Below are 27,116 nucleotides of genomic sequence, written 5' to 3'. Positions count from 1 at the left end.
TTCTTTACTTCACTGTCACTGACGCACAGACTGCTGCAGCGTAAAACAATGTTACTTGGCACGGTGAATAAAGTCCGGAGCGAACTTCCTCTGGACTGCAAACGCTGTAAAGCTTGAAACACTTTGAAATAAAACAGACTTGTGTACCCATATATTGTGAATGTGTGTCTTTTGTATCAATCCAGCGGGAATTTCTGAAGGTTGTAACACAGAGGTTTGGCCTGCCTTGGATCTGAGTAAACAAATGCCAATGTTGCACACACACACACACACGCAGCAAATCTGCATTTATTAGTCCCACAAGTGGAAAATCTGCATTGTCATTGCAGAAAAGTGGACAGTGCAAGACAAAAGCAGCAAAAATAAAAACTGTACAAAGAGTACAGTATAGAAAGTGCACTATACAAACAATCTGGAAACATAAATATGGACACGTGTATTGAAAAATATATATGTGTATAGATCTATCTATCTATCTATCTATCTATCTATCTATATATATACACATATGTAAACTTTAATTGGGGGTCATAAATCACTCGTTTGACATAAGGGGTTTAATATCCCTCCTTCTGTGCGGCAAGCAACAGGTGCACCTCGCAAACGGATGGCGCCCTTACTCCCAGCAAATGAGCGATCTCGGTGCCTATGCCATCCCCAAAAAGCACTGGCATGATTTCAGGGCAGCATGAGTACAATCAACTTTTTTTTCTTTGCCAATGCCCGTTATGCTGCCCCCACCACGATGCCGCCCTGGGCAACCGCCCATGTCGCCCATATCAAACACCGCTACTGTTAACCAGTTTTGACATTTGGTGATCCCGTTTGAAATTCTTTTGCAATTTTACCTGAGTGGAGTAGAAACATTTCAAGGTTCACTGCTACATACATACATACCAGTGGAGGTTCTTTTTTTCCCCTTTCCTTTTCTTTTCTTTTCTTTTTTACACAAGCTTACTGATCCTGCCTCCCTGACTTATTTTTAGTCACAAGGGAGGCGTGGCTTTATATGTATTTAAGCAACTATATTTTCCTCTTCTTCTGCATCTCAGTGTCAGATGACCAAAAGGCTCCCAGATGATTCCGTTTTGGGCTCTCGGATTTGGTAGGCAAATTTCCCACTTTTACTGAAATAGATTTTGAATAATTTGAATAATTTATTTTTCTTAACTTTACAATAATTCTTATCCACCTGTTCTTTCAGTTTGTTTAATTATTGGCTTCAGCACTGCTCATGGTAAGTAGGTTTTATTTTTATTTATTTATTTAATGAGCTCAGAGTAAAGGGCCACTTGTTCCAAACAACTGATGTTTTGTTGTAAGCTTGCCTGTGTAAAAGAAAGTGGAGATAAAACAAATATATATACAGTACCATGTGTAATTTAAAATGTAAATCATATCCTACTTATTAAATTAAAGCATTATTATTTTAAAAATAATAGATTAAATAGGCTTTACACATAAACAAAGATGTTTATGTGTAAAGCCTATTTAATCTATTTGAAATATTAATTTAACTAAATCTGAGTAAGCGGTGAGTGGATGCTTAGAGGGGGCTTTTTTTCTCTTTTTATGAAAGAATTTCATGAAAGTACACAGAAAAGGTTTCCATAGCCAGGTACCAAAATATTATTATTGTTGGGTTTTTGCTTTGTGTTTTTCACTTTCAGCTGTATTTGCAAACCTTTGTCGGGAATGTGCACTGCGTGTGTTTTGTCATAAGATAATAATTTACAGGGGCGTTATAGAAAAGTGAGAGATAATTGATTTGGCAGAGACTTATGGGTGTATGCGATTACACTGATACTGCACTCGTCTCTAAAGCGAAACTGGAGGGCGTTTTTGTTTTTCACCTTTTAAAGTCTGAACCATGAAGTATTGCCAGAAAATGCTGTCATGCTATTTCAGCTATAAATGTTACGTATATTCATTTAGAACACCTGCCAACATATTAACACGTTTTAGCTTATTAATGCCATGACTCACAGCTTTGACTTTGCCCTTGTTGACAGAGCCTGCAGCTGGAGCAAATGCAGCCTCCAAAAACCACTGTTCCCGGTAAGTCGACTCTTTCTCAATTGTTTCTCAAAAGTTGTGTTAAAACAACCCCCCCCAAAAGTGATGTATTTCGACCATTATTAGGTCAAGCACTGACCTGGAGGCTCAGGGAACCCATGATGATTATGATGTTCCTCAGAAGAACAGTATAAACAAATAAGGGGGGGAAAAGTCCAGCATCAATAAATATATAGTGTTCAAGTTAAAATTTTAACTACTAAATAGACAAACAAGTAAATTATACAATTCACATCACATTGGTGTAAATTGACTGTTGGACCAGGATTGGTTCATAAAGTATTTCTGAAAATTTCTCTGGAGCACATTTCAGTAAACTAAAGTAATCTAAACACAAGACACTGGAAATAGGAAACTATCAGAATAATACACTAAGTAAGAACCACAGAGAAATGGGGACCTACAGACACGATAAAGAAATTAACATACACCATGAGACCACTTCTAACACAGAAATTTAAATGTTTGGCGTGGAGCTTGCCATGCCAAATGGCCATAATGGAGCTTCAATAAATATTAGCTCTAAATGAGTAAGCAGCCATTGGGAAATTGTGTTTTGCTTGTGGCTCTAAGGTTAGGGGTGCGTCTGTAGTTTGGATGAGTTGAAAATATGTGACTGAAGACAAAGTGAAACAAGTTTCAGGTAAACTTTTCACTTTAAATAGAAACTTGGGGAAGAATCTGTTTAATTCTGAATATGCATCATCAGCATATCATCATGAGTAAGAGAAGGAGGACCCAACCATCCAGGGTGTAGATACATGTATCTATGTCTAATACTTTGCATTCAAAGATTATGGACACCCATGTGACTGTTCCAAATGTTTAGTGATAGTCCATCAGAGGGCAGTATAAGAATATAAGGGGGGAGTGGGAAAAGTCTCATACACATTATCCTTCCTTATTATTATTATCTTTCATATGTATAACATGCTATAATTGCTGGGAAAAAAAATCAATTATTTGATCAACAGTATAGAACACTGTTGAACACTGAGGTCTAGCAGGACAAGCACTGAGATTAGTCCATTGTCAGAAACCATGAAACGATCATTTGTAACCTTCAACGACTGACTAAATCATCCAGGTAAGGAGTCTCAGACTCAAGTCTCAATGACAGAATCTTTCCAGAGAGGGAAAAGAAAAACAAAGAAGATTAGTTTTCACAAATAATCCTAAAATGATCAATTACTTGTCAAAATGAAGCAGACATGTCATATATACATACACAATTTAAATGTCATTTCACACTTCAAATTACTTTAAATTTCTGGAAATGGTTGAGCAACCAAGCACCTACTCTTGCTAGCTCACATCCTATAAAAAAGCCGCCTTTTTTATAGGATTTTCGGGCTTCCTCTTTATCGGAAAGACAAGGTAGCTGCCACAGAGGTTTGACCTGGTAACTTACACCAAACATTTGGCTTCCATCTTGGTGAATAGGGAAAGATTCAGTGCTGCCATATTGAATACTGAAATGTAAATTTTCTTTTCCAGAAAGCAATTTTTTATTCAGTGTTTTCACAAAAGCCTTATTTTTTTTATGCATTTACTACTAGTAGTTAGACCACACATGAGGTTTCAGGCCTGGAAAATACAATGGAAAATAGCTGAGAATAAAAACAGGTATCACTTTAGGCAGCTCCTAATTTTACAAAGTCTGCACTCAGCTTTGCAGTCTCCGATATCATTGAAATGCAGCCAGACACTGCTCATTTTATGTTTTTCCTCATTTCTTCAGCTTTCAAGTTAAATTAAAGTTCTTCCCAATCCTGCAGGGATTCTTAGCTGGCCACATACAGTGGTATGCAAAAGTTTGGAAACCCTTGACAATTTTCATGATTTTCCTTCATAAATCCTTGGTTGTTTGGATCAGCATTTTCATTTAAATATATCATGTAGCAGATGAACACAATGATATTTGAGAAGTGAAATGAAGTTTATAGGATTTACTGAAAGTGTGCAATAGTTACTTAAACTAAATTAGGCAGGTGCATAAATTTGGGCACCCTTGTCGTTTTATTGATTTGAATACCTTTAGTACTAATCTTTAGAACATAAAATTTGTTTGGTAAGCTCATTGACCCTTGACCTACATACACAGGTGAATCCAGTCATGAGAAAGGGTATTTAAGGTGGCCAATTGGAAGTTTTTCTCCTTTTTGCGCCTTCTCTCAAGAGTGGCTACATGGGACCCTCAAAACAACTCTCAAATGACCTGAAAACAAATATTGTTCAACATCATGGTTTAGGGGAAGTATACAAAAAGCTACCTCAGCTATCAGTTTCCACTGTGAGGAACATATTGAGGAAATGGAAGACCACAGGGACAGTTCTAGTTAAGGCCCAAAGTGGCAGGTCAAGGAAAATCTTAGATAAGTTGAGGCAAAGGATGGTGAGAATAGTCATAGTCAACCCACAGACCAGCTCCAAAGACCTGCAACATCATCTTGCTGCAGATGGTGTCACTGTGCGTCGTTCAACTATTAAGCGCACTTTGCACAAGGAGATGCTGTATGGGAGAGTAATACAGAAGAAGCCTTTTCTGTGCACATGCCACAAACAGTCGTTTGAGGAATGCTAAAGCACATTTGGATAAGCAAGCTTAATTTTGGAATAAGGTGCTGTGGACTGATGAAACTAAAATTGAGTTATTTAGACATAACAAGAGGCGGTATGCATGGCGGAAACAGAACACTCATTCCAAGAGTAATACTTGCTACCCACAGTAAAATGTGGTGGCAGTTCCATCATGCTGTGGGGCTGTGTGGCCAGTGCAGATACTGAGAATCTTGTTAAAGTTGAGGGTTGCATGGATTCCAGTCAGTATCAGCAGATTCATGAGAACAATGCTCAAGAATCAGTCACAAAGTTGAAGTTGCGCCAGGGCTGGATATTTCTATTTCTACTAAGGCATTAATGCAGAGGAACAAGTACAACCTTCCAGAAAGGCCATCTCAGTCCCCAGACCTGAATATTATTGGAAATCTATGGTGTAACTTAAAGCGGGCTGTCCATGCTCGGAAACCATCAAAACTGACTGAACTAGAGATGTTTCGTAAAGACGAAAGATCCAAAATACCTTCAACCAGAATCCAGACTCTCATTGGAAGCTATAGGAAGTGCTTTTCGAGGCTGTTATTTCTGCAAAGGAAGGATCTACTAAATGTTGATGTAATTTTTCTTTTGGGGTGCCCCAATTTATGCACCTGCCTAATTTAGTTTAAGTATCTATTGCACACTTTCTGTAAATCCTATAAACTTAATTTCACTTCTCAAATATCATCGTGTTCATCTGCTATATAATATATTTAAATGAAATTGCTGATCCAAACAACCAATGATTTATGAAAGAAAATCGTGAAAATTGTGAAGGGTGCCCAAACTTTTGCATACCACTGTATGTATGTGCAATAGAAATGAGTGACAGGGATAATATCCTGGGTTTTGTTACCTGTGCTTTTCAGAAAAGATTGCAATGGAATACAATATGACATCCAAGAGGCTGCTTGCTGTGAAAACAAACTTCATCCAGGTTCAAACCTGTTTTGTTGTGGAAAGGAGCCTTACAATCCTGGTACAGCCACTTGTTGTAAAGTTCAACATGGAAAGATCCTCGCAGGTAATGAATTTGTGAATTAGCTGACTAAAATGTTAATTTGAATGTTGACTTTGTAAATGTGAAAGAAACAGAGTGCCTGAATGTAAAGAAGCAGCTTCAGTGTTTTACTGTTTTGTTGTCTTCATTTACGAGTCGGGAATCAGAACGATCTCTTTAAACTCCTGTTTTGGTAGCTGCAGTTTGCAGAGAAGTTGAATTGCACTGCTTGAGAATATAATGGTTAATATTAGTACTTTACAAATTAAACTTGCAGATGATTGTATAGATTTCTACTTTGGTTTGTAAAGCTACATTACGTTTAACCCCCTTACCCAATCAGCAATGACTATGATTTAACTTGAAGCATTTATATTGTGCTTTATAAGACTAGAAATATCCAAATATAGAAGATTACAACCACATCTGAATTTTAAGAGTCTGCCAAAAAAATATTTATCATAGATTGATCCATCTGCTCGCACTTAGTGTTAGATGTTTCAGTTTATTCAGTGGGTTAGGGTTAGGCAGAAGAAGTTTGTTTTAGTTTTTTTGTTAAGTCAATCTTGCATTCTTCCATTTCTTTCTTATAATGGTTGCAGTACATGAAGAAATACAACAAAAGATTAAAGATTTATTGGTTTTCCCCTCACAGTTTTCATCCAGCCCATAATTTATTCCAAACAAGAGGATTTTCTGCTCAAATATAAGAAAAACCTACCGGGATACTTTTAGACTGAACTTTTTGCTTCTCTCTATACTTCTGAACTTCCTTGCAGTGATTTCATTACCATATACCACTCGCCATAACAAATTTTCTGTTGTTTACACTAAGCTATCTTGTTTTTATAGCCAGTGTTACTCAGGGTCTGAGTGAAAATGTGTCCAAGTGCTGTGACCTGAAGGCCTACAACCCAGTCAATGAAATATGTTGTCAATCAACCATCATATCAAAACCTGGACCAATGGCTGAATGCTGTGGTAAAGGTGAGCAGACACACAGTTGGAAAAGAAGACTAAATTACATCTTCATTACAAATCATTACTGTCAGTGAAATATTATTAATTAAACACAGAAACATTATTGGTTTTTCACTAGAACAAATTTACAATTCTGTGAAATGTACTCCATTCAAACATTTTGAGGATACTGGAGCAGCTTCTCAGTTGAGTTATATTTGAAGTAAAAAATTTTAAAATGACAAAGATCTTTTCCACAGATGTCTTTGATAAGGACAAGCAGTTGTGTTGTGGTCCAGCTGATAATAAGACAATTCTGGTGAGGAATTCCCGTCACCATGAGTGCTGTGGTCACAGCCAGTACGACACTGAGACTCAGTGCTGCTGTTCAAATGAGGAGAAGTTGGAGATACAATCGAAGGATTCATCCTGCTGTGTCAAGAATTTCACTCCAGGTCAGCTCAGTACATAATAGCATGTCATACTGTGCTGAATGGATTTCATGACACTTTTTGTAGTTTGAGTCCAATTTTACATATCAGTCTTTAGGTATGTCAAACTGAGGTGTGTCACATCTGTATGGTTACATTGAGCTTGTTTGTTTGTTTGTTTGTTTGTTTTGGTTAATGAAAACTCTTTGTGCTTTATATCCACAGGTATGGAACAGAAGGTAAGTGTTGTGTTTCTTGGGAAGTCCAGGGGACCTCGGGAAGTAACAATAAAAATGTCAAGTTTGAAAAAAGGGACAAGAAGACAAATCAGGAATAAAATTATAATTCTTCTATTAATTATTAAGCAAAAAATGTGTGTATGTGTGTGTGTGTGTGTGTGTGTTTTAGTGCCCCCCAAAATGTGGTTTTAGTGTCAGGGTTACAATTAGGTTATGTTTAGGTTTAGACTAAGGGTTATGATTAGGCCTTTATTTTTGATGATAAGGGTAAGCGGCTAGGGAAAGCATTATGTCAACGAGATACCCCACGAAGATATGAAAACAAGACTGTGTGTGTGCGTGTGTGTCTTAAATCTTATATTTTATTTTTCAGATATTCAAGCTCCAACCCAAATGGTAAGTTAATGGAAACGTTTTGCTATCATTTCACGCCTCGACCAGCACAGCTTTTTATTATCCATCTAATCGTCAATGCCATTCATTCATACTTTGCAGTAAAAATTACTATAGTTCCACTTTATATACCGTCAGTGCACTTTACATAGTTAAGGACCTTATATAGAGAGAAACTCAGCAATCCCTTTTGAGCAAGCGTCAGTGTGAAGGAAACACTCCACTGAAAGATGTACAATCATGGTTGATTAACTTACAGACACAACACTTTCATAAAGTATGACTATTTTACAAAGTAGCAAAGGATTGTTTTGACTATTTATTTAATTTTCTTTATATTCTGTTTGGTGTCTGCTGAATGTATTTCATGGCTGCTATGGCCAAGAATTTAAGTTCAGGTTTTTTGGAGATAAGAAAGTTAAGGAGTTTTCTGTTTTCCACATTGTTTCGCTTTGTTTTTGCTCACTGATTACTTTCACTTATACATGATGGTTAAGTTTAGACACTAAAATATTTGGTTGGGGAATACATTTGTTTGTTTGTTTGTTTCAGTCAGAATGTATGTCTTTACAATAACCTGAAAGATTAAAAATAATGTTTGGGACACTTAGGAGATCATTTCCATGTATCCTTCACATATGTGAAGAATAAACGTGCTGCATCATGGCACAGTTGCCTAATGACATTAAGTGTGTATCTGTGAGAGGCCAATCGCTTTGACAAAAACTCACAATGGAAATGTTATTTTAGCTTGGTCAAATAATCCAACAGTTCAAATAACACATGGGTTTATAACTGCCATTCTGCCTTATCTGACACATGGCTGCATTTTGCACACCAGTGGAATTGTGTGCAATTATACGTGACAACTGATTCCCAGAAAAATATAACTCTAGCATGATTGGAGGTCAAGGATTAGAAACCAACCAAACTTCCAGAAAATCATTAAACCCATTACTGCACTGAAATTTGCATAAAATCTGAATTTGTTGTGCGGTCTACATTATAAAACAAATTGTTTACATACTTCTTCTTCTTTTTTTCTAAAAATTTAATGTGATATGGACTGTTTTGTGCTGATTGTTGCCTGTTTTTACACACATCCACAGCACTGAACCGAACACACATCTCTGTGGGTCGTCGTGTTACAATCCAAAGCAAAATCGCTGCTGTGAGAGTAACCACGAGCCTCACTCACTTGACAACTCAGGTGTCACTATTTGTTTGTTTGCCTTAGTTTTGTAGTTGTTTTGGTTGTTACTATTGTATTACATCATTCTGTGGCGTATGTAGTATGTAGCTATGTAGTAGAGTAAGTTGAACAAGGTAACCTCACCCCAACAAGGCAGTTAGAGCTGAGTGAGCAATTGTTTCTTTATCATGTTTGTCTTATGTGTATCACTGTAAAACCAAAGAATTACTTGAACGCGTCATTTGATTCTGTGGTATTTATTATTTTGGAAAATACCTCTAGGGGTAAACAGTTAAAACAAAAGACAAAAGATTTTTTTAAAGAACCTTTAGTGGATTTAGTGGAATGTAGTAGTGAGAATGCAAACTGACATGATACCCAAAGAAGCAGTAGCAGCATAACATAAAAAGAAGGATTTTACCTTCCTACCTGTGTTTGACATATTCATCCACCCCCCTTCTACAACCAGCTGAGCCATGCTCTAGGATTTATAGTCTTTTTTTTGTCCAAGTTGAGAAACTATGTGATCACAAAAATATGATTGTCTCATGATCATTCTTGTAGTAACTTGCATCGATAGTCATGAAACATTAATATGTTATTGTAGCAACAACAGGAAGAAGAAATTGGTCATATAATTATCAGTTATTATACACATTAGTGAGCCTATCTCAGCTCTTGACAGGTCACGGGTCTAATGGTAAATTAAGAGATGATGAAATTATGATTATGAGAGAAATAAGAGGGGGGAAATCAGATAGAAGAAGTCTGGGTGTCTGTTTGAACTCATTCATTGTTAGTCAGAATCAAAAAGTGTAACAATGTTTTTACATCACTTGAAATTCAGGACAGTTCAAAGGATGTGAAAACACATAAACTCTGACTTCAAACAATGAATTTTGTTTCAGAAAATTTGAATCTGCAGTTGAAACTTGCTTGGTATATCTCCTTTCTCCTCTACTCTCTAAACCCCCCTGTTTAGGTCAAAGGAAGGCCACAGCCACAGTGTATAACCCACATACTCAGGTCTGCTGTGATGGACGTGTATCTCTGTGGAAGCCTTGGATCGATCAGGTAATGTACTAATTGCTCCCCACCCCCTACTGGGAAAAATGATCAAACCACCATTTCCACTGAAAGTTGAAAATGTAAAGCACTGTTTTACTAAAGCAGAAAAATGTTTTAAAGCCTACAAACTGGAAAACAATGCACATCCTTTTATTATTAAATTCAATCATATAGCATTACAATGTAGAAAGTTGGCAAGAGTGCTACTCTTTGACAATAGAATTCAGAGGTCCAGGTCACTGCTTTCACACAGTGCCAGTGTTAGGTTAAGGCTGTGTGCAGGCAGGAGTGGTGGTAAGGAGGACCCAAAGTGCAGACGCTAGAAGACTTTAAGGTGAACTTAAAATACAGCTTTAATGTTAACCTCAAAAAGGTAACCAAACTGAGAATCCAAAATAAACTTACACGGACAGACAGAACACACAGCAAGATGAACGGTAGATCGCGACAGAGAGCACAGGAAAACACAGGGCTTAAATACACAGAGGGAGCAATCAGGGAATGGGCAACAGGAGGGAAACACAGCTGGGGCAAATCAGGACTAACGAGACAAGGAGAGCAAAACCAGATACACTAACATGAGACATGGACTTTCAAAGTAAGACAGGAAACATAACACAGACTCACAGGCAGGCATTATAACAAAGGGAACAAAGACGTGGGACCAGGGCAGACACAGACACTGACTGGACGTGGGGATACAGCAAACAGGGGAGACAGCAACTCAGAATCACAGACAGAAAACCAGAACACTAAAACTCTAACAGAACCCACCCAGAGAACCTAAACTAAGAATAATCCAAAAACCCAAAAAGCAAAACTAGAATATAATGAAATAACAAACTCAAAGAACCAAAACACAAACCACTGGGTCGATGACCCAGGGATCCTAACAGCCAGAGGCTGGATTCTATTTCTGTTTTCTGTGTGTAAAATTGACTTAACACCGTCCGTGTCACAAGCGATGGCGGGGACTCAAGCGCAGAGCAGAGTTCAGTTCCAAAAAGTTTTATTTACACAATCACCAGATGCAGAATATTTACAGTGGGGGAAATGCAGGGTTCCTAGGGTCCAGGGGGAAAATCTGGGAAGGGGAGGCTCTCTTACACAAGCTCTCTTCTTCACACACGTCCACACAGCGGGTAGGTTACGGGTCCGGGAAAACTATTCACAAGAGAGATTGCTTAAGCAAAATCACAGATATTACACACAAAACTTCACTGAGGCTATTGTCTCACTAATGTGTCTCGCACAATGTGAGTGAAGTTGGCCCCCCCACATTACCCAAATCCAACAAAAGTGGTATCAAACTTTTGTGCTACATTCGTGCTAGTTTGTGCTGCAAATATTTTCGTTTGTGCTGCTATCATTTTAAAGATATTAATAAAAATTTCTAGAGGTCATCAAAGGTCAACCAACCCCCCCACATTAATGGAATCAAACAAAATTGGTGTCAATTAGTTGTGCTATGTTTGTACTGGTTTGTGCTGCTAAAATTGTCATTTGTGCTGCTTCTGTTTTAAAGATATTAATGAAAAGGTAAAGGTCAAAAGGTCAACCAGCCCCCCCACATTACCCAAATCAAACAAAATTGATGTTAAACGTTTGTGCTGGTTTGTGCTGCAAAATTTTTTGTTTGTGCCGCTATCATTTTAAAGATATTAATAAAAATTTCTAGAGGTCAACAGAGGTCAACCAGGCCCCCCACATTAATGGAATCAAACAAAATTGATGTCAAACGTTTGTGCTGGTTTGTGCTGCAAAAATTTTGTTTGTGCTGCTATCATTTTAAAAATTTTAATAAAATAACGTCTTGATGCGTGCTTAATCATCCAGGTAAGTAAATCCCAAAAGGTTGATTCTGTTCATCTGGACATTTTCAGTTGGAGAAACGTTTCGTCACTCATCCAAGTGACTTCTTCAGTCTCAGCTGACTGCAGGTTTCCCAGATCTTATAAACACATGTGAGTGAAGTTGGCCCCCCTACCTTCTTCAAATTGAACAAAATTGATGTCAAACATTTGTCCTGCAAATTATTTTGTTTGTGCAAGTTATGTTTCCCTAATTTTATAAACAGTACATGTACAGTGAGAGAGAGATGTTACATCTGTCTTCACTTGCATCCCAGTCATAGAAGCGTTGGAGGTAGTTCATAAGAGATTACAGGATCACCCCAACCTCAGCAACAGGACCACTCTCAGCACTGATCAGTTGTGTTTGCTTTTGGAACTGTGTCTTAATTCCACCTATTTTGCATAAGGGTCAGTACTACAGGCAGAAACCTAGGTGTGCCATGGGTTCCCACAGGCCCCTGGTCAAAGTCACCAAACCAGTTCGTAAGCAGGTACAGGTGTGGCCAGAAGGGTCCTCAGAGGCACTGCAAGACTGCTTTTCCACCACAGGCTGCCACACATGACAACACCACAGACTTTCAGGAATATACGGAAACTGTCATTGCCTACATCCCAAAATGCATCGATGATGTCACAGAGACCAGGTGTCACGAGTTGCTTAGAGGATCCACTCGCAGGACTCCTGAGTAGCGTTTAAACAGAGATGGTTTATTTACAGATCTTCACCAAGTTTATGTACAGACAGTGCGGGGTTAGTGCTATATACAAGACGTGAGGGGCAGGGGTCCAGGGCTCCAGGGAAAACGGGGAAATCACTCACGCGCTCAGTTCAACTTCTCTCTTCTCCACTAGCGACCAGTCACTCCTTCCACACTCCACACGGGGAAACACGGGGACGGGTCCGGGGAATCTAGGAACAAAGAAACACTCGTTAAGTTTCTGAGACGGAGGCACAGGAAGCTTGAGCTAGACGTGTACTGACTAGAGCCTTCACAACAATCCAGCGTTGAACAGCTGATCTCCTCCTTCTAATATACCAGCTGGTCTGATGAGGCCCAGGTGTTCCCAATCCAGGAAGGCGTGGACTGAGGGTGTGAAGCCGCCATGAGTTCCGGCAAAACAGGGGAGAGAAGGAGAGAGGGGGGGGGAGAGAGGGAAAAAGAGAAGAGAAGGAGGGCTAGGAGTGGAGAGATTCTGATCAGCACCTTGCCGATCCTGCATTTCGTGACACCAGGACTATCACTGTCTGGGCCAATCAGAAACCATGGCTCACAGGTCAGGTTTAAATGCTCCTAAGGTTGAAAAATGCAAGCCTTCAGAGCCGGGAATTAGGTGAGCCAAAGAACAGCAAGGGCAAACCTGTCACGTGGCATCAGCTACAGCATAGCTTCAGCGACAGCTGAGATACTTGGAGGCAGTGGCAAGGAATACAAACCATCACAGACTACAAGCCCACTCTGCAGACCGTGGTGAACAAATCCCCAGACAGTGTGTGGAGATCCCTTGCCAAAATCAGTACACGCAAATCTCCAGGTCCTGATAACATCCTTGGACGAGCACTGACGGACTATGCTGTGGAACTCACAAATGTTTTCACAGACATCTTTAACACATCACTAGGGTCAGGCTGCCGTTCCCACATGCCTCAAAGCTTCCACCATCATTACTGTGCCCAAGAAGTCATCTACCTCCTGCTTTAAGGACAACCGTCCTGTCAAACTCACCTCCATCATTATGAAGTGCTTTGACCGGTTAATCATGCATCAAATCAAATTATCGCTTTCCCCCAACCTGGATCCATTTGAGTTCGCATGAAACTCAACCGATGATGGAATTTCAACTGCCCCTTATTCAGCCCTCACACATCTGAACACTAGAGACTCATATGTCAGAGTGCTGTTCATAGACTTCAGTTCAGCCTTCAGCATCATCAGTCCCCAGCAACTCATTCACAAACTGGATCTGCTGGGGATCAGCATCTTGCTGTATAACTGGCTGCTAGATTTCTTGACAGGAAGACAGCAGATAGTACGCTCGACAGCAACACCTCCAGCCCAAGAACACTGAATACGGGGGCTCCCCAAGGATGTGTGTTGAGCCCCCTTCTCTTCACTCTGCTGACCCACGATGAGATCTACTACAGGGGTGACGTTAACCATCTGGCAGAGTGGTACAGCAACAACAACCTGTCCCTGAATGTGGAGAAGACCAACAGCGACTCTACTTCCTCTGCAAACTGAGAAGCACAAGAGATTCAACCCCCATTATGAGCACCTTCTACAGAGGCACAGTTGAGAGTATCCTCACCAGCTGCATCACTGTGTGGTATGACTCCTGCACTGGGTTCTGCAGGAAAAAATGACAACGGGTAGTGAGAGCAGCTGCACCTGCCTCATCTGGAAGGTCCTCTCCATTACAGGTGACTCCACTCATCCCTTCAGCAGCGTCTTCAGTTTGCTGCCATCACGAAGGATACTGAAGAGCCTCCGGGCCAGAACACACTGACTGAGAGACAGCTTCGTCCATCGGGCTGTCAGGATGCTGACCATCTCTGAATCGAGAAGGGGGGCCCAAGGGTACATCTTTCGCCATCCTACAATGCTGTGATTGTAGCCATTCCCCACTTTCTGTGAATGGTACTCATGACCATTGATCAGTAGGCTTTGATTAGTTGTCATTGATCAATGGTCATAAGAATTTGCATACTAACAATCATGGAACTAACCCCCCAGCACATTGTTCATTCAGTGGTGCTAGTTTCCTTCACTATGCAAATGTACTGTTTATAAGGTTGTTTATAATTAAAATTTTTAAAATGATTGCAGCACAAACCAGCACAAACGTTTGACATCAATTTTGTTTGATTCCATTAATGTGGGGGGGCTGGTTGACCTCTGTTGACCTCTAGAAATTTTTGTTAATATCTTTAAAATGATAGCGGCACAAACAAAAATTTTTGCAGCACAAACCAGCACAAACGTAGCACAAACGTAGCACAAACGTTTAACATCAATTTTGTTTGATTTGGGTAATGTGGGGGGGCTGGTTGACCTTTTGACCTTTACCTTTTCATTAATATCTTTAAAACAGAAGCAGCACAAATGACAATTTTAGCAGCACAAACCAGCACAAACATAGCACAACTGATTGACACCAATTTTGTTTGATTCCATTAATATAGGGGGGCTGGTTGACCTTTGATGAATTGTAGAAATTTTTATTAATATCTTTAAAATGATAGTAGCACAAACGAAAATTTTTGCAGCACAAACCAGCATGAATGTAGCACAAACGTTTGATGCCACTTTTGTTGGATTTGGGTAATGTGGGGGGGCTGGTTGACCTCTGATGACCTCTAGAAATTTTTATTAATATCTTTAAAATGATAGCAGCACAAATGAAAATTTTTGCAGCATAAACCAGCACAAACGTACCACAAACGTTTGACATCAATTTTGTTTGAATTGGGTAATGTGGGGGGGCTGGTTGACCTTTTGACCTTTACATTTTCATTAATATCTTTAAAACAGAAGCAGCACAAACAACAATTTTAGCAGCACAAACCAGCACAAACGTAGCACAGTTGATTGACACCCATTTTGTTTGATTTAATTAATGTGGAGGGGCTGGTTGACCTCTGATGACCTCTAGAAATTTTTATTAATATCTTTAAAATGATAGCAGCACAAACGAAAATTTTTGCAGCACAAACCAGCACAAACATAGCACAAATGTTTGATACCACTTTTGTTGGATTTGAAGAAGGTGGGGGGGCAACTTCACTCACATTTGCGGGCCAGCCGGGCAGACACGGGGACCATGATAGTCCGTATTCATTACTGCCAATGCAAAAGGATCAAAAGTATGGTAAGGCTAAAAGACTGTAGAAACATAATGCATAGATGTTACATGTATGTAATGCAGAATTTTTGCAAGTGTTTTATATTCTAAATTTGCATTTTTCATCTGTTTTTTTTCATAACTCATGCATTTCTCTGTTTGGCTTTGAATGTGTAAACTACAGAGTCTGGTTGTGCCTGCTTGCACAATTTACTGTATTATGTCTGATTCTTCAAGTGCTGTGGAGAGACGGCGTATGGCTCGGCACAACGTGGAGTTCTCTGTTGTAATAAGACCTTGTACGAGGACAGAGATGATGGAGAGGAATGTTCAGAGATGGGTATTCCTTACAACCCAGCTAAAGGGACTATATGTTGTTCTCAATTTCATGGCAGCCCAGGACAACACTGCTGTGGGACAGAAATTTACCGGCCTCGTACTGAGATCTGCTGCAATGGACACAGGTGATTGTGTGCATGTGTTCTGTTTACTTGCTTTACATTGCTGATAAAATCCAGTGAAAAGGGATTTCTTCTTCTGTTTTATCTGATTAGTATCAAATGGCACCTGTTTTGAATTTAGTCAGTCAGTGCAGCTGGGAGCATGGAAACTAGTTTAATCTATTGTCTTCTGAGTGAGGGTTAAGGGTAACCTAGAGAGAAGTAGAATGAAACATTTTTCATAGCTGATGATTTCATGTGGTTTCTATGACACACAGTTGCGTAACAAACCTTGCCCTGCCTTTCGTTTGGTTCCCAGAACTCTTAAAATACATTTCTTTCAGTCTGTGTGGGGTCTCATTGGGTTTCTGTGAGCTCATGACTCATCTTAGAGCTAAAGTATTTAGCTATTGCATCATTATGTAGCCTGGGAAATGGTTAGCCACACAGGACACAATTGCTGGGGTTCTTAATGTGCAGTTTTATTGTCAATGACAACTGAATAAACAAAAAAAATGTCCTTTGACCTTTACTTTTGTCAAACAGCGGCCCTATGGACTTGTACTGAACATCGACAGCATGAAAGGTAAGGTGGCGAAGTAACAGAATCTTCTTCTTCTTCCTAGCGGTTTATATCCCGCAACGCAGGGTCCGCTATCTTGCATGCATTCCTCCACTTCTTCCTATCAAGGGTGTCTTCTGGTGTAACATTCACAGCCTTCATATCATCCTTGATTCGGTCCATCCAGCGCTTTTTTGGTCTTCCTTGCGGCCTGTTTCCCTCCAGATCTAATTGCTGGGCTGTCTTTGCGATGGAATTTTTATCGCTACGGACAACATGGCCGTACCATCGGAGCCTCGCCTCTTGCATCTTGTCTGTGATTGGTGTCACTCCCCATTGTTTCCTGACATCATCGTTCCTCGCTCGGTCAAGTCGTGTGAGACCCAGAGGCCACCTCAGCATCTTCATCTCCATGGTGTGAAGAGCTTGTTCATGTTTGGTCATCGCTGGCCAGCACTCTGACCCGTAGAGTGCCACTGGGCGCACAATCGACTTATAGACTTTCGCCTTAAGATAGATTGGTATTCTCTTGTCACATAAGACTCCACTCACCTGACGCCACTTCATCCACGCTGTGTTGACACGGAGTCTGGCATCTGGTAGGGTTTCGCAGTCTGAGGTGACAAGGGACCCGAGGTACTTGAATTGGGCAACTTTTGTCAGCGGCTCGCCGTCGATAGTGATGGCACTGTTGGTCTGGGGGCCGCATTCAAGGTACTCAGTCTTCTTGATGTTCAGGCGCATGCCGTTTTCGGAGAGCCGGTCTTTCCATGCTTGTGTTTGGGTTTGCAGGGCTAGGCAGTTTTCTGTTTCTGATAGGCACACATCATCTGCATACAGGAGGCTCCATGGATGTGGTGATTGCAGATCAGCCGTCGCGGTGTCCATACAGAGAGTGAACAGCAGGGGCGAGAGGGCCGAGCCCTGGTGGACGCCAACGGTAATCGGGAAGGCTGGTGATGTTCCCGCTGAACATCGGACCTCACTTGTGACATTACGGTAGAGCAGCTGAGTCCATTTCACATAAGCTTCCGGGGCACCGTGAGTTCGTAATGATCGCCAAATAAGCTTGTGGGGGACCCTGTCGAATGCCTTTTCCAGATCCAGGAAGACCATGTGCACCGTCTTGTTCTTTTCCCAGTGCTTTTCCATCAGCAAACGGGCCGCGTGTATGGCATTGATAATTCCACAGCCCTTAACAAAGCCGCATTGATTCGGGGTGATTGTGACCAGTTGACGGATCCGATTTTCCAGGACACGTTCGAAGATCTTCATTGCATGGCAGAGTAGACGAATTGGTCGATAGTTGGTGCACTCTGTGACGTCTCCCTTGCCTTTCCAGATGGGCACTGTGATGCTCGATGTCCAAGCTCGGGGGGCTTTGTCTTCGACCGTGATATGGTTGAAGAGTGCCGCAAGGTATGTTGTACCGCGGTCGCCCATCATCTTCCAGATTTCAGCTGGGATGTCGTCCGGTCCTGTGGCTGAACAGAATAACCGATTAAACAAAGATGCGCCAATACAATACGAGGAATAAAGGAAATGAAATGAAATACAAAACACAAAAATACGGCAGTGGCCTCTGTCTGTGCAGAACAAAATACAAAGAGCTAAGTCACACAAGGCTTCTTTAAAAAATGTGTTACATACATTTTTATAAACACTTACATTCCACAGAAATCTCAGCTCACTTGGAATACTGGAGCACACAGACGATCTCGCAACTTATTCCTTGCATGGAGAAAATGGCCGCTCCACGCTGCACATACAAGTCCTTTGCATCATACATTTCAGAAATACATCATCTTGTTAAAATACTGACGTTTTACCACTGCACTACAATTATACCAATATGTTTCAATGAGTTATGTGCATATTTAACAATTCCTTACCAACAATTTAACTCCTTCACAACATTCCCGTTGTCCACAACAAAAAAGTAAACAGGAAGTCCCAAGATGCATTTCTTGTTAAGTCTTTTTTTGGAAAACTGCAGTTAACCCTTAAGCACTGCCACCCCCCCAGTGAGCACAATATGCAACTACACCAACCTATAAAATTAACAGCTTCAAGTGCACATAACATGCAGATAACAAAAGAAATAGCACAAGCAATAACATTAAATTACCCAATAACATTCTTGTCTTACCATACATGGAAACAAAGAAACAACATTTTAAGACCCCTTTTTGAACCTTAAATGGAAAATATTATTATTAATTTACCACTCGGCTACATTTAAGTATTTTGCAATTTGATTTGATTTGTTTTTAATATATAAATGATTGCCCAACTCACCAGGTATTTATACTCAGGATTCACTTTTATGGTTATGTCTGTAGGAATTGAACTGGTTGACTTTTTGGCTGCTCTTGAGTCTGTTTCCAGTTGCAGTAGCTGTCAAAGTGCATTTGGTATAAATGCATTCTATGTAGACAATGACTGAGAGCTTAAAGTGCAGCTCTGATGTTCTGCTTTCAGTGCACAGCTTGTGTAAAGACTGACATCCATGACATCCAACACTATACATAAAGACTGTCACAGGATAACCCATGCCTCTGGAGGACTAAGACTGCGTATGGCCCACAAAACGCTAAGATGGCAATTTCTATTGTTTTATATCTAGCCAAAAGAATAGAGTTGTCTCAGTGAATGTGACACTAATGCTGCTGTGAACCACTTCTTTATTAGTTTGTTTGAAGTGGTAAGTAAATACATATTTCTGGTAATGTTAGCATTTCCCAAGTCATCATTTTCATACTATAAAATAATTATGCAGGGGGTCTATGCATTCAAAACCATTTATTGCAAAGTTAAATTGTCAGTATTGATAATTCAATTTATCTGGGATGTTTGAGGTTTACTCTGTTCCATAATGCAATCACTTTGGAGATCCAGACTGCCAAACAGGCAATGGTAAGTTCCAAGTCCCTTTATATTAGGGAGGATTGGGATCTTAACAGGTAAGCCTTTTAGAGTTTCATGTAGTTGATTTATAATTTTCCACAGTTTTAAAAAAACAATCTTAAGTTTGTTTGCACAAGTTTTTTCATTGGTTGTTCATTCCACCATCCTGGTTATTGCAATTTTTGTAAATAAATTGCATTTTGGGAGGGAAAGAATTCCTGCCTCAAAGTGCGTTTCCTCCATTGCATCTGTTGCCTCCTTACAGACTCATCTAACTCAGCCTCTTACAAACATAATTATTTATTTTTGTCAATATTTTAAATTTATTTGTCCCTCTGTTTTCCAACCAGACATCTGACATCAGGAAACATTCACTGCTGTGGGGTCAAAGCCTACAACATTAAAGACCCACAGATGAAGTGCTGTGCAGGAACACTGTACAATCTGACATCATTAGACAAGCATGGAGGGGATGCGCAGTGCTGTGGATCCATTCTGCAAAAGCCACAGGTAGAATTAGTAATGATGTTATGAAAATATGTTGTTTGTTCATCTTATTTGTGTATTCCACTGTATTATGTCATTAGATTTAACACAGCTACTCCTGCCTTGATGCAAAGTGAGAGTAGGTATGTTGGACACCCTGTCCCATAACTTTTCACACTCTGTGTTTTGTTTACAGTGGCCTATCATTGTTAAAGCGCCTCTTTCTGACTGGTGTCTTCTGCCTCTTGGTGTCATTTCAAAATGACGGATAAACCATGATTTGACCAATATGAAAATGGAAAAAAGAAACAACTGTTGAAAAGTTACATTTCTTGAGCTTTTTAACTATCTCAGAGTCCTGTCTGTAATTTTGAAGCAACATAAATAACACTGGTAAAGGAGAGAAACTGACATGGACCTGAGGGGTAAACATTTAGGAAACCGCAACTCTCTCTCTAACTGCATAACTGAACTACAAATCCAAAATATATTTAACTTAAGCACAGTCAGCATAAAGTGAATGAAAACAGCATGCTGTAACAAGTGACTCATCACTGGAGCTACTTGGAAACTGTTGAAAACTTTTCATAAACATTTAGAGGCTTTTTTAAAGCAGAATAATCATCTTCTGTGTACATTTTATGATTCTTTCTGCAAAAGCTAGACTCACAACAATTCAGTAGAGATTATTGGCAAAAGAAGCAATTCTAATCTGAACCAGCAACAATTATCAGGGTTGATGAACCATTCTAATCATGTCCTTTCAAATGCTTCATCTCTCTATCATGAAACTGTTTGCTGGAGGTATTTACTGTATATTTGACAGTCAGACTGACTTTAGTCAAAGTAATCTTTTATATTAATCTCCAAAAATTTACCTGATATCAGCTGTGTATCAACATTACTGGCCGAAGTTGACTTTATGGCTTGCCTGAACTAACACAGTGTTCAATGAGTCCAATCAATCATGCTTTTATTTAACATAAAATGCTATATATCTTTTCAAAAACCAGGATGTTTGCTGCTCAAGTGAGGACAAAGAGGTGCTCTACTCTGCCAAAATAGGGTTCAGATGCTGTGGTCACCTTTACTATAACACCACCCTGTGGTCATGCTGTGCTGGGGGGCTGAGAAGAATCCGTGAACCAGGACAGGATCAGAGAAAGATGATTAATGGTCTGTTGTGTCTGATGAGATGTTCTCTCACAAAGTTTATCTTCAGTGTATGTCATATTATCCCAATGCCACAGCCCAGATTCTGTATTTAACCAATAATACACCTATAATGTTCTTTGTTTTAGGATCCAGACTTCTATCTGTGAATAATCTGAACAAAATCGATCTTTGCAAAGAAAGTAAGATATCATCTGTAATTTAGATTTTTTTTTAAACATCAGAACAAATGCTGTTTACAAGTATATGTAAAGTACTTGTGTGTCTCATTGTTTAGTGCACATTGGGACTGTGGAAAGTGTGTCGCTGCAGAGCATTGTGTTCAGGAGTGTGCTGAAGGTCCATGGGATGGAGGCCAAAGTGAAAGCTCTGCCTTTCCCTTACATCCTGGAAAGAGATGATCGCTGCAGCTCCCCTAAACTGATTGCTGGGAAGACCTACTACTTTAACAAAGTTAATGTTTTCATTGATTTCAATCATGACTCTGTTCTTCAGTCACTCCATTTCATTATTTGCAAATGTTCATCTCAGGTCACCACTAGCTGATGTATACATGGTCAGTGTGGATCTGTTGCTCCCTTCTTTGAACAAGTTCTCCTTTTTTCACATATTTACTCACAGCGTTGGCTTTGTCACACAGAAAATTAATTAATTACACATCACATTATACTGGTTAACATTATTTTACAAAGCAATTTGTTACCATATTTATTACAGAGTACTTGTTGCATTGCAACCTAATATACTAACCCCAAATTACTCTCTGATGCACCCATCACAGTGTGAATGTTTGCTTGAACTTAAACACAGAAAGAAGTCGTTGTATGAATGTGTGAATGAGGGACGTTGTATAAAGCGCTTTGAGTGCTCAGGTAGGGTAGAAAAGTGTTATATAGAAGAACCTGTCCATTTATCAGTAGTATACAATACTTCACATGATATGTTGTTTATACATTACTCTGCCTATGTCCAGCCAAACCATGTTGCTCTGTTGTTTAACACATCCCAAGATGTCTTATCACAGACAGAATTTAGGTACTTTAAGTAAAGAAAACAAAAAACAGTGTAGCTTTTAACTTCAGTTTTACAGGGATTCACATTGTAGTGATTCACACAACTTGACATTAATCAATACTGTAACACAGTAAGCTGGTGCACAGTGTTGTTTCTCAAATCTAAATTTGAACAAAATCTAAATGTAACTTTGATTCTTGCACTGATCTAAAATACAAGGGACAACTGTTTGCACATGTCCTTGAACCATACAATTGAATACTTGTGGTAAAGTCCATGATTTACTGTGACTGTTAATTCTAATGAATGATAAACACTTAGTGCCAATATCATGAATGCAAATATGTTAGAAGGACCCACTAAAAATTCCATTAGTTTCTGTTTCTTTGAATGTGATTCATGTAAAATATTTGTGGTAATGGTAAGGATAGGTATGGGAATTTAAGAATGGTAAGGAATTTAGTAAGGATTTGAGGGACATTTAAGGTATAAGGAAACATAAACACTGCCTGTTTGATTTAGTGACTTTGTTGTTAATATAATTGTTGTTGTTAATATATTGCATATATATATTGTAAATGTTTAATATTTGAATGGACCTATTATCCTTTAAGGATTCAAATAAATAAATACAAACACCTAATTAAACCTGCTGTGTTTTCTCTTGTATTCAAATAGCTTCCCGATACTAAAAAGCAACATGAGCAAGCAATCTAAAATGATCTACCCAACCAATATACCTCTGTTTGGTCTCTTAATGTAGCTTTAATTGTTAATAATAATTATATCCACTTAAAACTCAACTGACTTAGTTTCTTTGAGTATTTTCTAACAGAGTCATATCTGAGCATTACACTTTTTTGTGTGTCTTTGCACAACATAAAACTATATTGTTGACTATAATTCGCATCAAAGCTGCCAGACAAAATAGGCTAAAAGAACGAAAAAACAAAATACTTCCCATTCTACTATTATCAGTTGCGTGGGTCATCACCGACAATCTTTGATCCTCATTTTGCTCATAAAAACATTTTTGTGTTTATATTCACAGATTTTTCTTTCAGCTGATTTTAAAATTTCATGCGTGATTAAATCCTGTTCTTCCCATGTGCAGGTACATTTACGTTAATTTGCCATGTCCACTCTGAATCCACATTAAAAAACCCCCCAAAAAACCACACAATCACAAATCCCAAACCTCAAATCTCGGTAAGTCATGTTTGTATTATTTTATTTAAATATTCTTCTGCCAAAGTTGTATGCTGGTGAAAAGGAAACTCTTACAAATACATATGCAAAACACCTGTGTGACATCTTTGAGTAGCCAAACTGGCACTGCGCCTCTTCGTTACAGCGTATCCCAGCTGTCTTAATGCAAGAGGCAGGATACACTCTGGACAGGTTGCCAGTCTGTTGCAGGGCTAACACTGAGACACAGACAAACATTCGCACATTCACACCTATGGACAATTTAGTACAAAGACATACTAACTGTACCTCTTCGGACTGTGGGAGGAAGCCGGAGAACCCACGCAAACACGGCGAGAACATGCAAACTCCACACAGAAAGACTGATGGTGGAATTCAACTCAGGACCTTCTTGCTGTGAGGCAACAGTGCTACCATCGTGCCACCAAGCTGCCTTTTGTTGAAATCAGTCCACAATACACACAATTTGTTTTTCTCTATATATAATATTAAAAATCTGCCAAAATGGTGCAAATGAGTGGAATCAGAAAGTTCATAAATATCTTAATGTCTGAATTCTAACGATGACGTTAATAGATACTTAGCATTACATGACACTCACGAAAAGAACAAAAAAAGAAAAGAAAAAGAGAGAAAGAAAAGGCAATAGTGATGTGCCCATTTACGCACGTGTTAAAGTTATTGTATAACTTCAACACATTGACGGGTCATGATTTGACAGCTTAAGATGCTTTGTGTTCTGCACACTGTATAGATCAGCTGACTTCAGGTTTACACGGCGGAATAGTTTGTCAGCACTCTTCGGCGAATCCTGCGCTCCACGTGAGTTATTAGGCTATATCTATAACTCCGAAAACATTTTCAGGTTTTAAGAACTTTTTATCTGTGCTGTTTGTTACAAATAAGTGTTCAGTTTGATTCCGCAAAAAATCCAGGAATGTGAAGGATTTGTTTTCACTAACACTAACTTGATTAATGACACTTTTTCGAAGAAACATCATCATCATGATATTTTACTTTTTGTACTGGATGCCAAACAGCCCGGGAAAGCGATTTGGCCCGCATCCAAGGTCTGGTAGAGTGGATTTCCCACACTGATGATGTTCGGGCGGTGACAGTAGGAATCAAAGCCATTGAAGCGACCCTCGAGAGGAACCCCCACTTTGGTCAACTCAGAGGATTTATGGACTCAATAAACATGGTGCGCGAGGCCCGGGAGGTACTGCAAGCCCGAGAGTTAGCCATTCTCGTCCACTCCCGGTATTCAGCGCCGAAGCCGCCACCGCTGCAGCAGCAGATGGAGCTCTCTGCAATGCAGCAGCGGCCATTAAAGCGGAATGGGGTTTCCACACCACTGCAGCAGAATTCTCCACCCTCCACGTCCTGCTCTGACCACCGCTCACCTGCCTCTTTCCTCGCAGCGATATGGTCCGAGGATGAGGAGCCGGATTCAACCTCTCTGCCATTACCGGCAACCACCACAATCTCCTCTCCCATTTACAGCAGGAAGTGCCGGTGGCGCAGGCAGCGAACATTCCCTCGGCCGGAACCCAGGACTTCACCAGAGCAAACGGCTATGGTGAGTGTAAAACATACTGAACAGTTTACTGGGTCTGAAGGCCCAAGGTCTGGTTACGTTATGGCTGAGAAGAAAAAGACTGTTTTTTCTGAAATCAAAATTTCCTACTTGGGTGATCTAAAAGACTGTTCTCCTCATGCTCCTCCTACCCATAACAATGCAAAGAACTGGTTATTCTGTTCCGTCTGAGTCTGGACTAATTAACATCGTGTCTGCTAGCTCAGATTCTGTTAAGTCAGAGATTATTAATTCAGAGACTGTTTTTCCTAAAGCTACATTTTCCAGGTCCCTGGGGGTCAAAAATTTGTGTATTTCTTTTAAACCCAAAGACAAAATAACAAGCACTGCAAAAGAGAACTCTAGGTTTGTGCCCACGAAGATGGATTCTATGGCAATTCCTGAGACTGTCACTCTCTCCGGGGCTTCCCCAGAAGCTGAGTTTGTAATTTCAGCTGACTCTGGACCCCTGGAGGTAACAGAATCCGCTCAGACTGTGAATATTATTGACTGTTTTTCGGCTTACTCAGAGCAGGAAATAAATACCTCTAAGACTGTTTTTCCTGAGACTGCTCTCACCCAGCCTGCCCTGTCAGAACCTCCCTTAGCAGCCCCGTTTCCTGTTCAGCAGCCGTTAGCTCCATCATCCACTCAACCACCTGCTTCACTTCCACCACAACCATCATTACACTCGGCCATTCAGGCTGCTGCTCAGTCAGTCATTCAAAATGTAGTCCTGCCACTAATGCAGTCTGCAGCTCAGCCATTAGGCGCCCGGCCTACAGCCCAGTCAGCCACTCTATCATCCGTTACACCTCCACCACAATCATCACTGCTGCCCGCAGCACAGACCTTAGCTCTGCTCCCTGTAGCTCAGTCTCCTGTGTCCCCACTAGCTCAGTCTCCTGTGTCCCTGCTAGCTCAGTCTCCTATGTCCCCGCTAGCTCAGTCATCTACTCAACCACCAACTCCACTCTCACCACAAATGCCACTACAGCCACTAGTTCAGTCCCCTGCAGCTCAGTTGCCACTAGTTCAGTCTCCAGTGTCACCCGTTCAGTCGCCACTAGCTCAGTCTTCAGTGTCCCCGCTACCTGTAGCTCAGCCTTCAGTGTCCCTGCTACCCGTAGCTCAGCCTTCAGTGTCCCCGCTACCCGTAGCTCAGCCATTAGCTCTGTCATCAGCAGCTGCATTTGCACCTGAACTGTTAGCTCAGTCGCTCTCAGTTCAGTCCCATGTAGCAGGTCAGTCCCCTCTAGCAGTTCAGTCTCCTGTTCAGCTACACACTCAACCACCTGGTCATCTACACATTTAGCCAGGGGTCCCGACACCCTCTGGCCCTGCATCTGCTCCTGCTGGAGGCTTGAGTAAGCCAATCCAGCACTCTGCGCCGCCATCTGCCTCATCCGCTGGAGGTTCTGGATAGCCCGGCCAGCACTTCCTCGTGTCCACTGGGTGTATTAGAGAGCCCGGCCAGCACTTCTTCGTGTCCGCTGGAGGGTCTGAGGGACCACTTCAGCCTTCTGTCTCCGCTGGAGGGTCCGAGGGGCCTGTTCAGCAACCTATCTCTGCTGGAGGGTCCGAGGGGCCCGTTCAGCAACCTGTCTCCGCTGGAGGGTCCGAGGGACCGCTTCAGCCCTCCATCTCCGCTGGAGGGTCCAAGGGATCTATCCAGCCGGCAGCGCCTCCGCCTCTTGCTTCCACACCGTCGGGTCCTGCCTCGTCGAGTCCTGCGGTTGCCACGCCACTTCCTCGTCCACACCTAGCATGGCTGGCTTTTCCACGGTCATCTCCTCAACATCACCGGCCACTTTCCAGGTCACTGGCTGGGTGTCATCGCTGTCGTAGGTGACCTCCGGACCTGCTTCGTCTGCATCGCTGCCGCTGGCTTCGCAGCCAGCCTCCTGACCAGCTCTGTCGTCGCTGCCGCTGCCTTCAGCGCGGCCGGCCTCCGGATCTCCTTCGCCTGTGTCGCCGCCGCTGCTGTCCGCACGGTCAGCCTCCAGAACTGTTTTGGACTCCTGTGTTGCCATCCTCCGGGTTGGCCCCCTGAATTATTGATGAACTACTCCCTGTGTGCTAGTGTTTTTGGTGCACGT

The 27,116-nt window shown here is 40.8% G+C and overlaps 1 protein-coding gene across 2 annotated transcripts; it reads left to right on the top strand.

Annotated features, from left to right (window-relative positions):
• Positions 1-1,052: 1,052 nt before the first annotated feature.
• LOC106099001 (uncharacterized) lies at positions 1,053-22,850 on the top strand. 2 transcript variants are annotated; one of them, XM_019367139.2, is made up of 16 exons: positions 1,053-1,105; positions 1,205-1,237; positions 2,013-2,058; positions 5,544-5,698; positions 6,527-6,661; positions 6,895-7,089; positions 7,291-7,304; positions 7,678-7,700; positions 8,807-8,907; positions 9,872-9,963; positions 15,888-15,949; positions 16,046-16,114; positions 19,910-20,069; positions 21,059-21,221; positions 21,347-21,400; positions 21,496-22,850. In XM_019367139.2, the coding sequence occupies exons 1-16, from the start codon at positions 1,078-1,080 to the stop codon at positions 21,762-21,764; spliced, it is 1,599 nt and encodes a 532-aa protein (XP_019222684.1). In that variant the 5' UTR covers positions 1,053-1,077; the 3' UTR covers positions 21,765-22,850. The 2 variants fall into 2 exon arrangements, with proteins under 2 accessions (XP_019222684.1, XP_019222683.1); XM_019367138.2 differs by having other exon boundaries at positions 15,888-16,114.
• Positions 22,851-27,116: the final 4,266 nt, after the last annotated feature.

This window comes from Oreochromis niloticus, linkage group LG14 (assembly GCF_001858045.2).
Source record: "Oreochromis niloticus isolate F11D_XX linkage group LG14, O_niloticus_UMD_NMBU, whole genome shotgun sequence".
Lineage (NCBI taxonomy): Eukaryota > Metazoa > Chordata > Actinopteri > Cichliformes > Cichlidae > Oreochromis > Oreochromis niloticus.
Note: the sequence above shows the minus strand (reverse complement) of the source record. Positions and strands in the feature narration are given on the sequence as shown.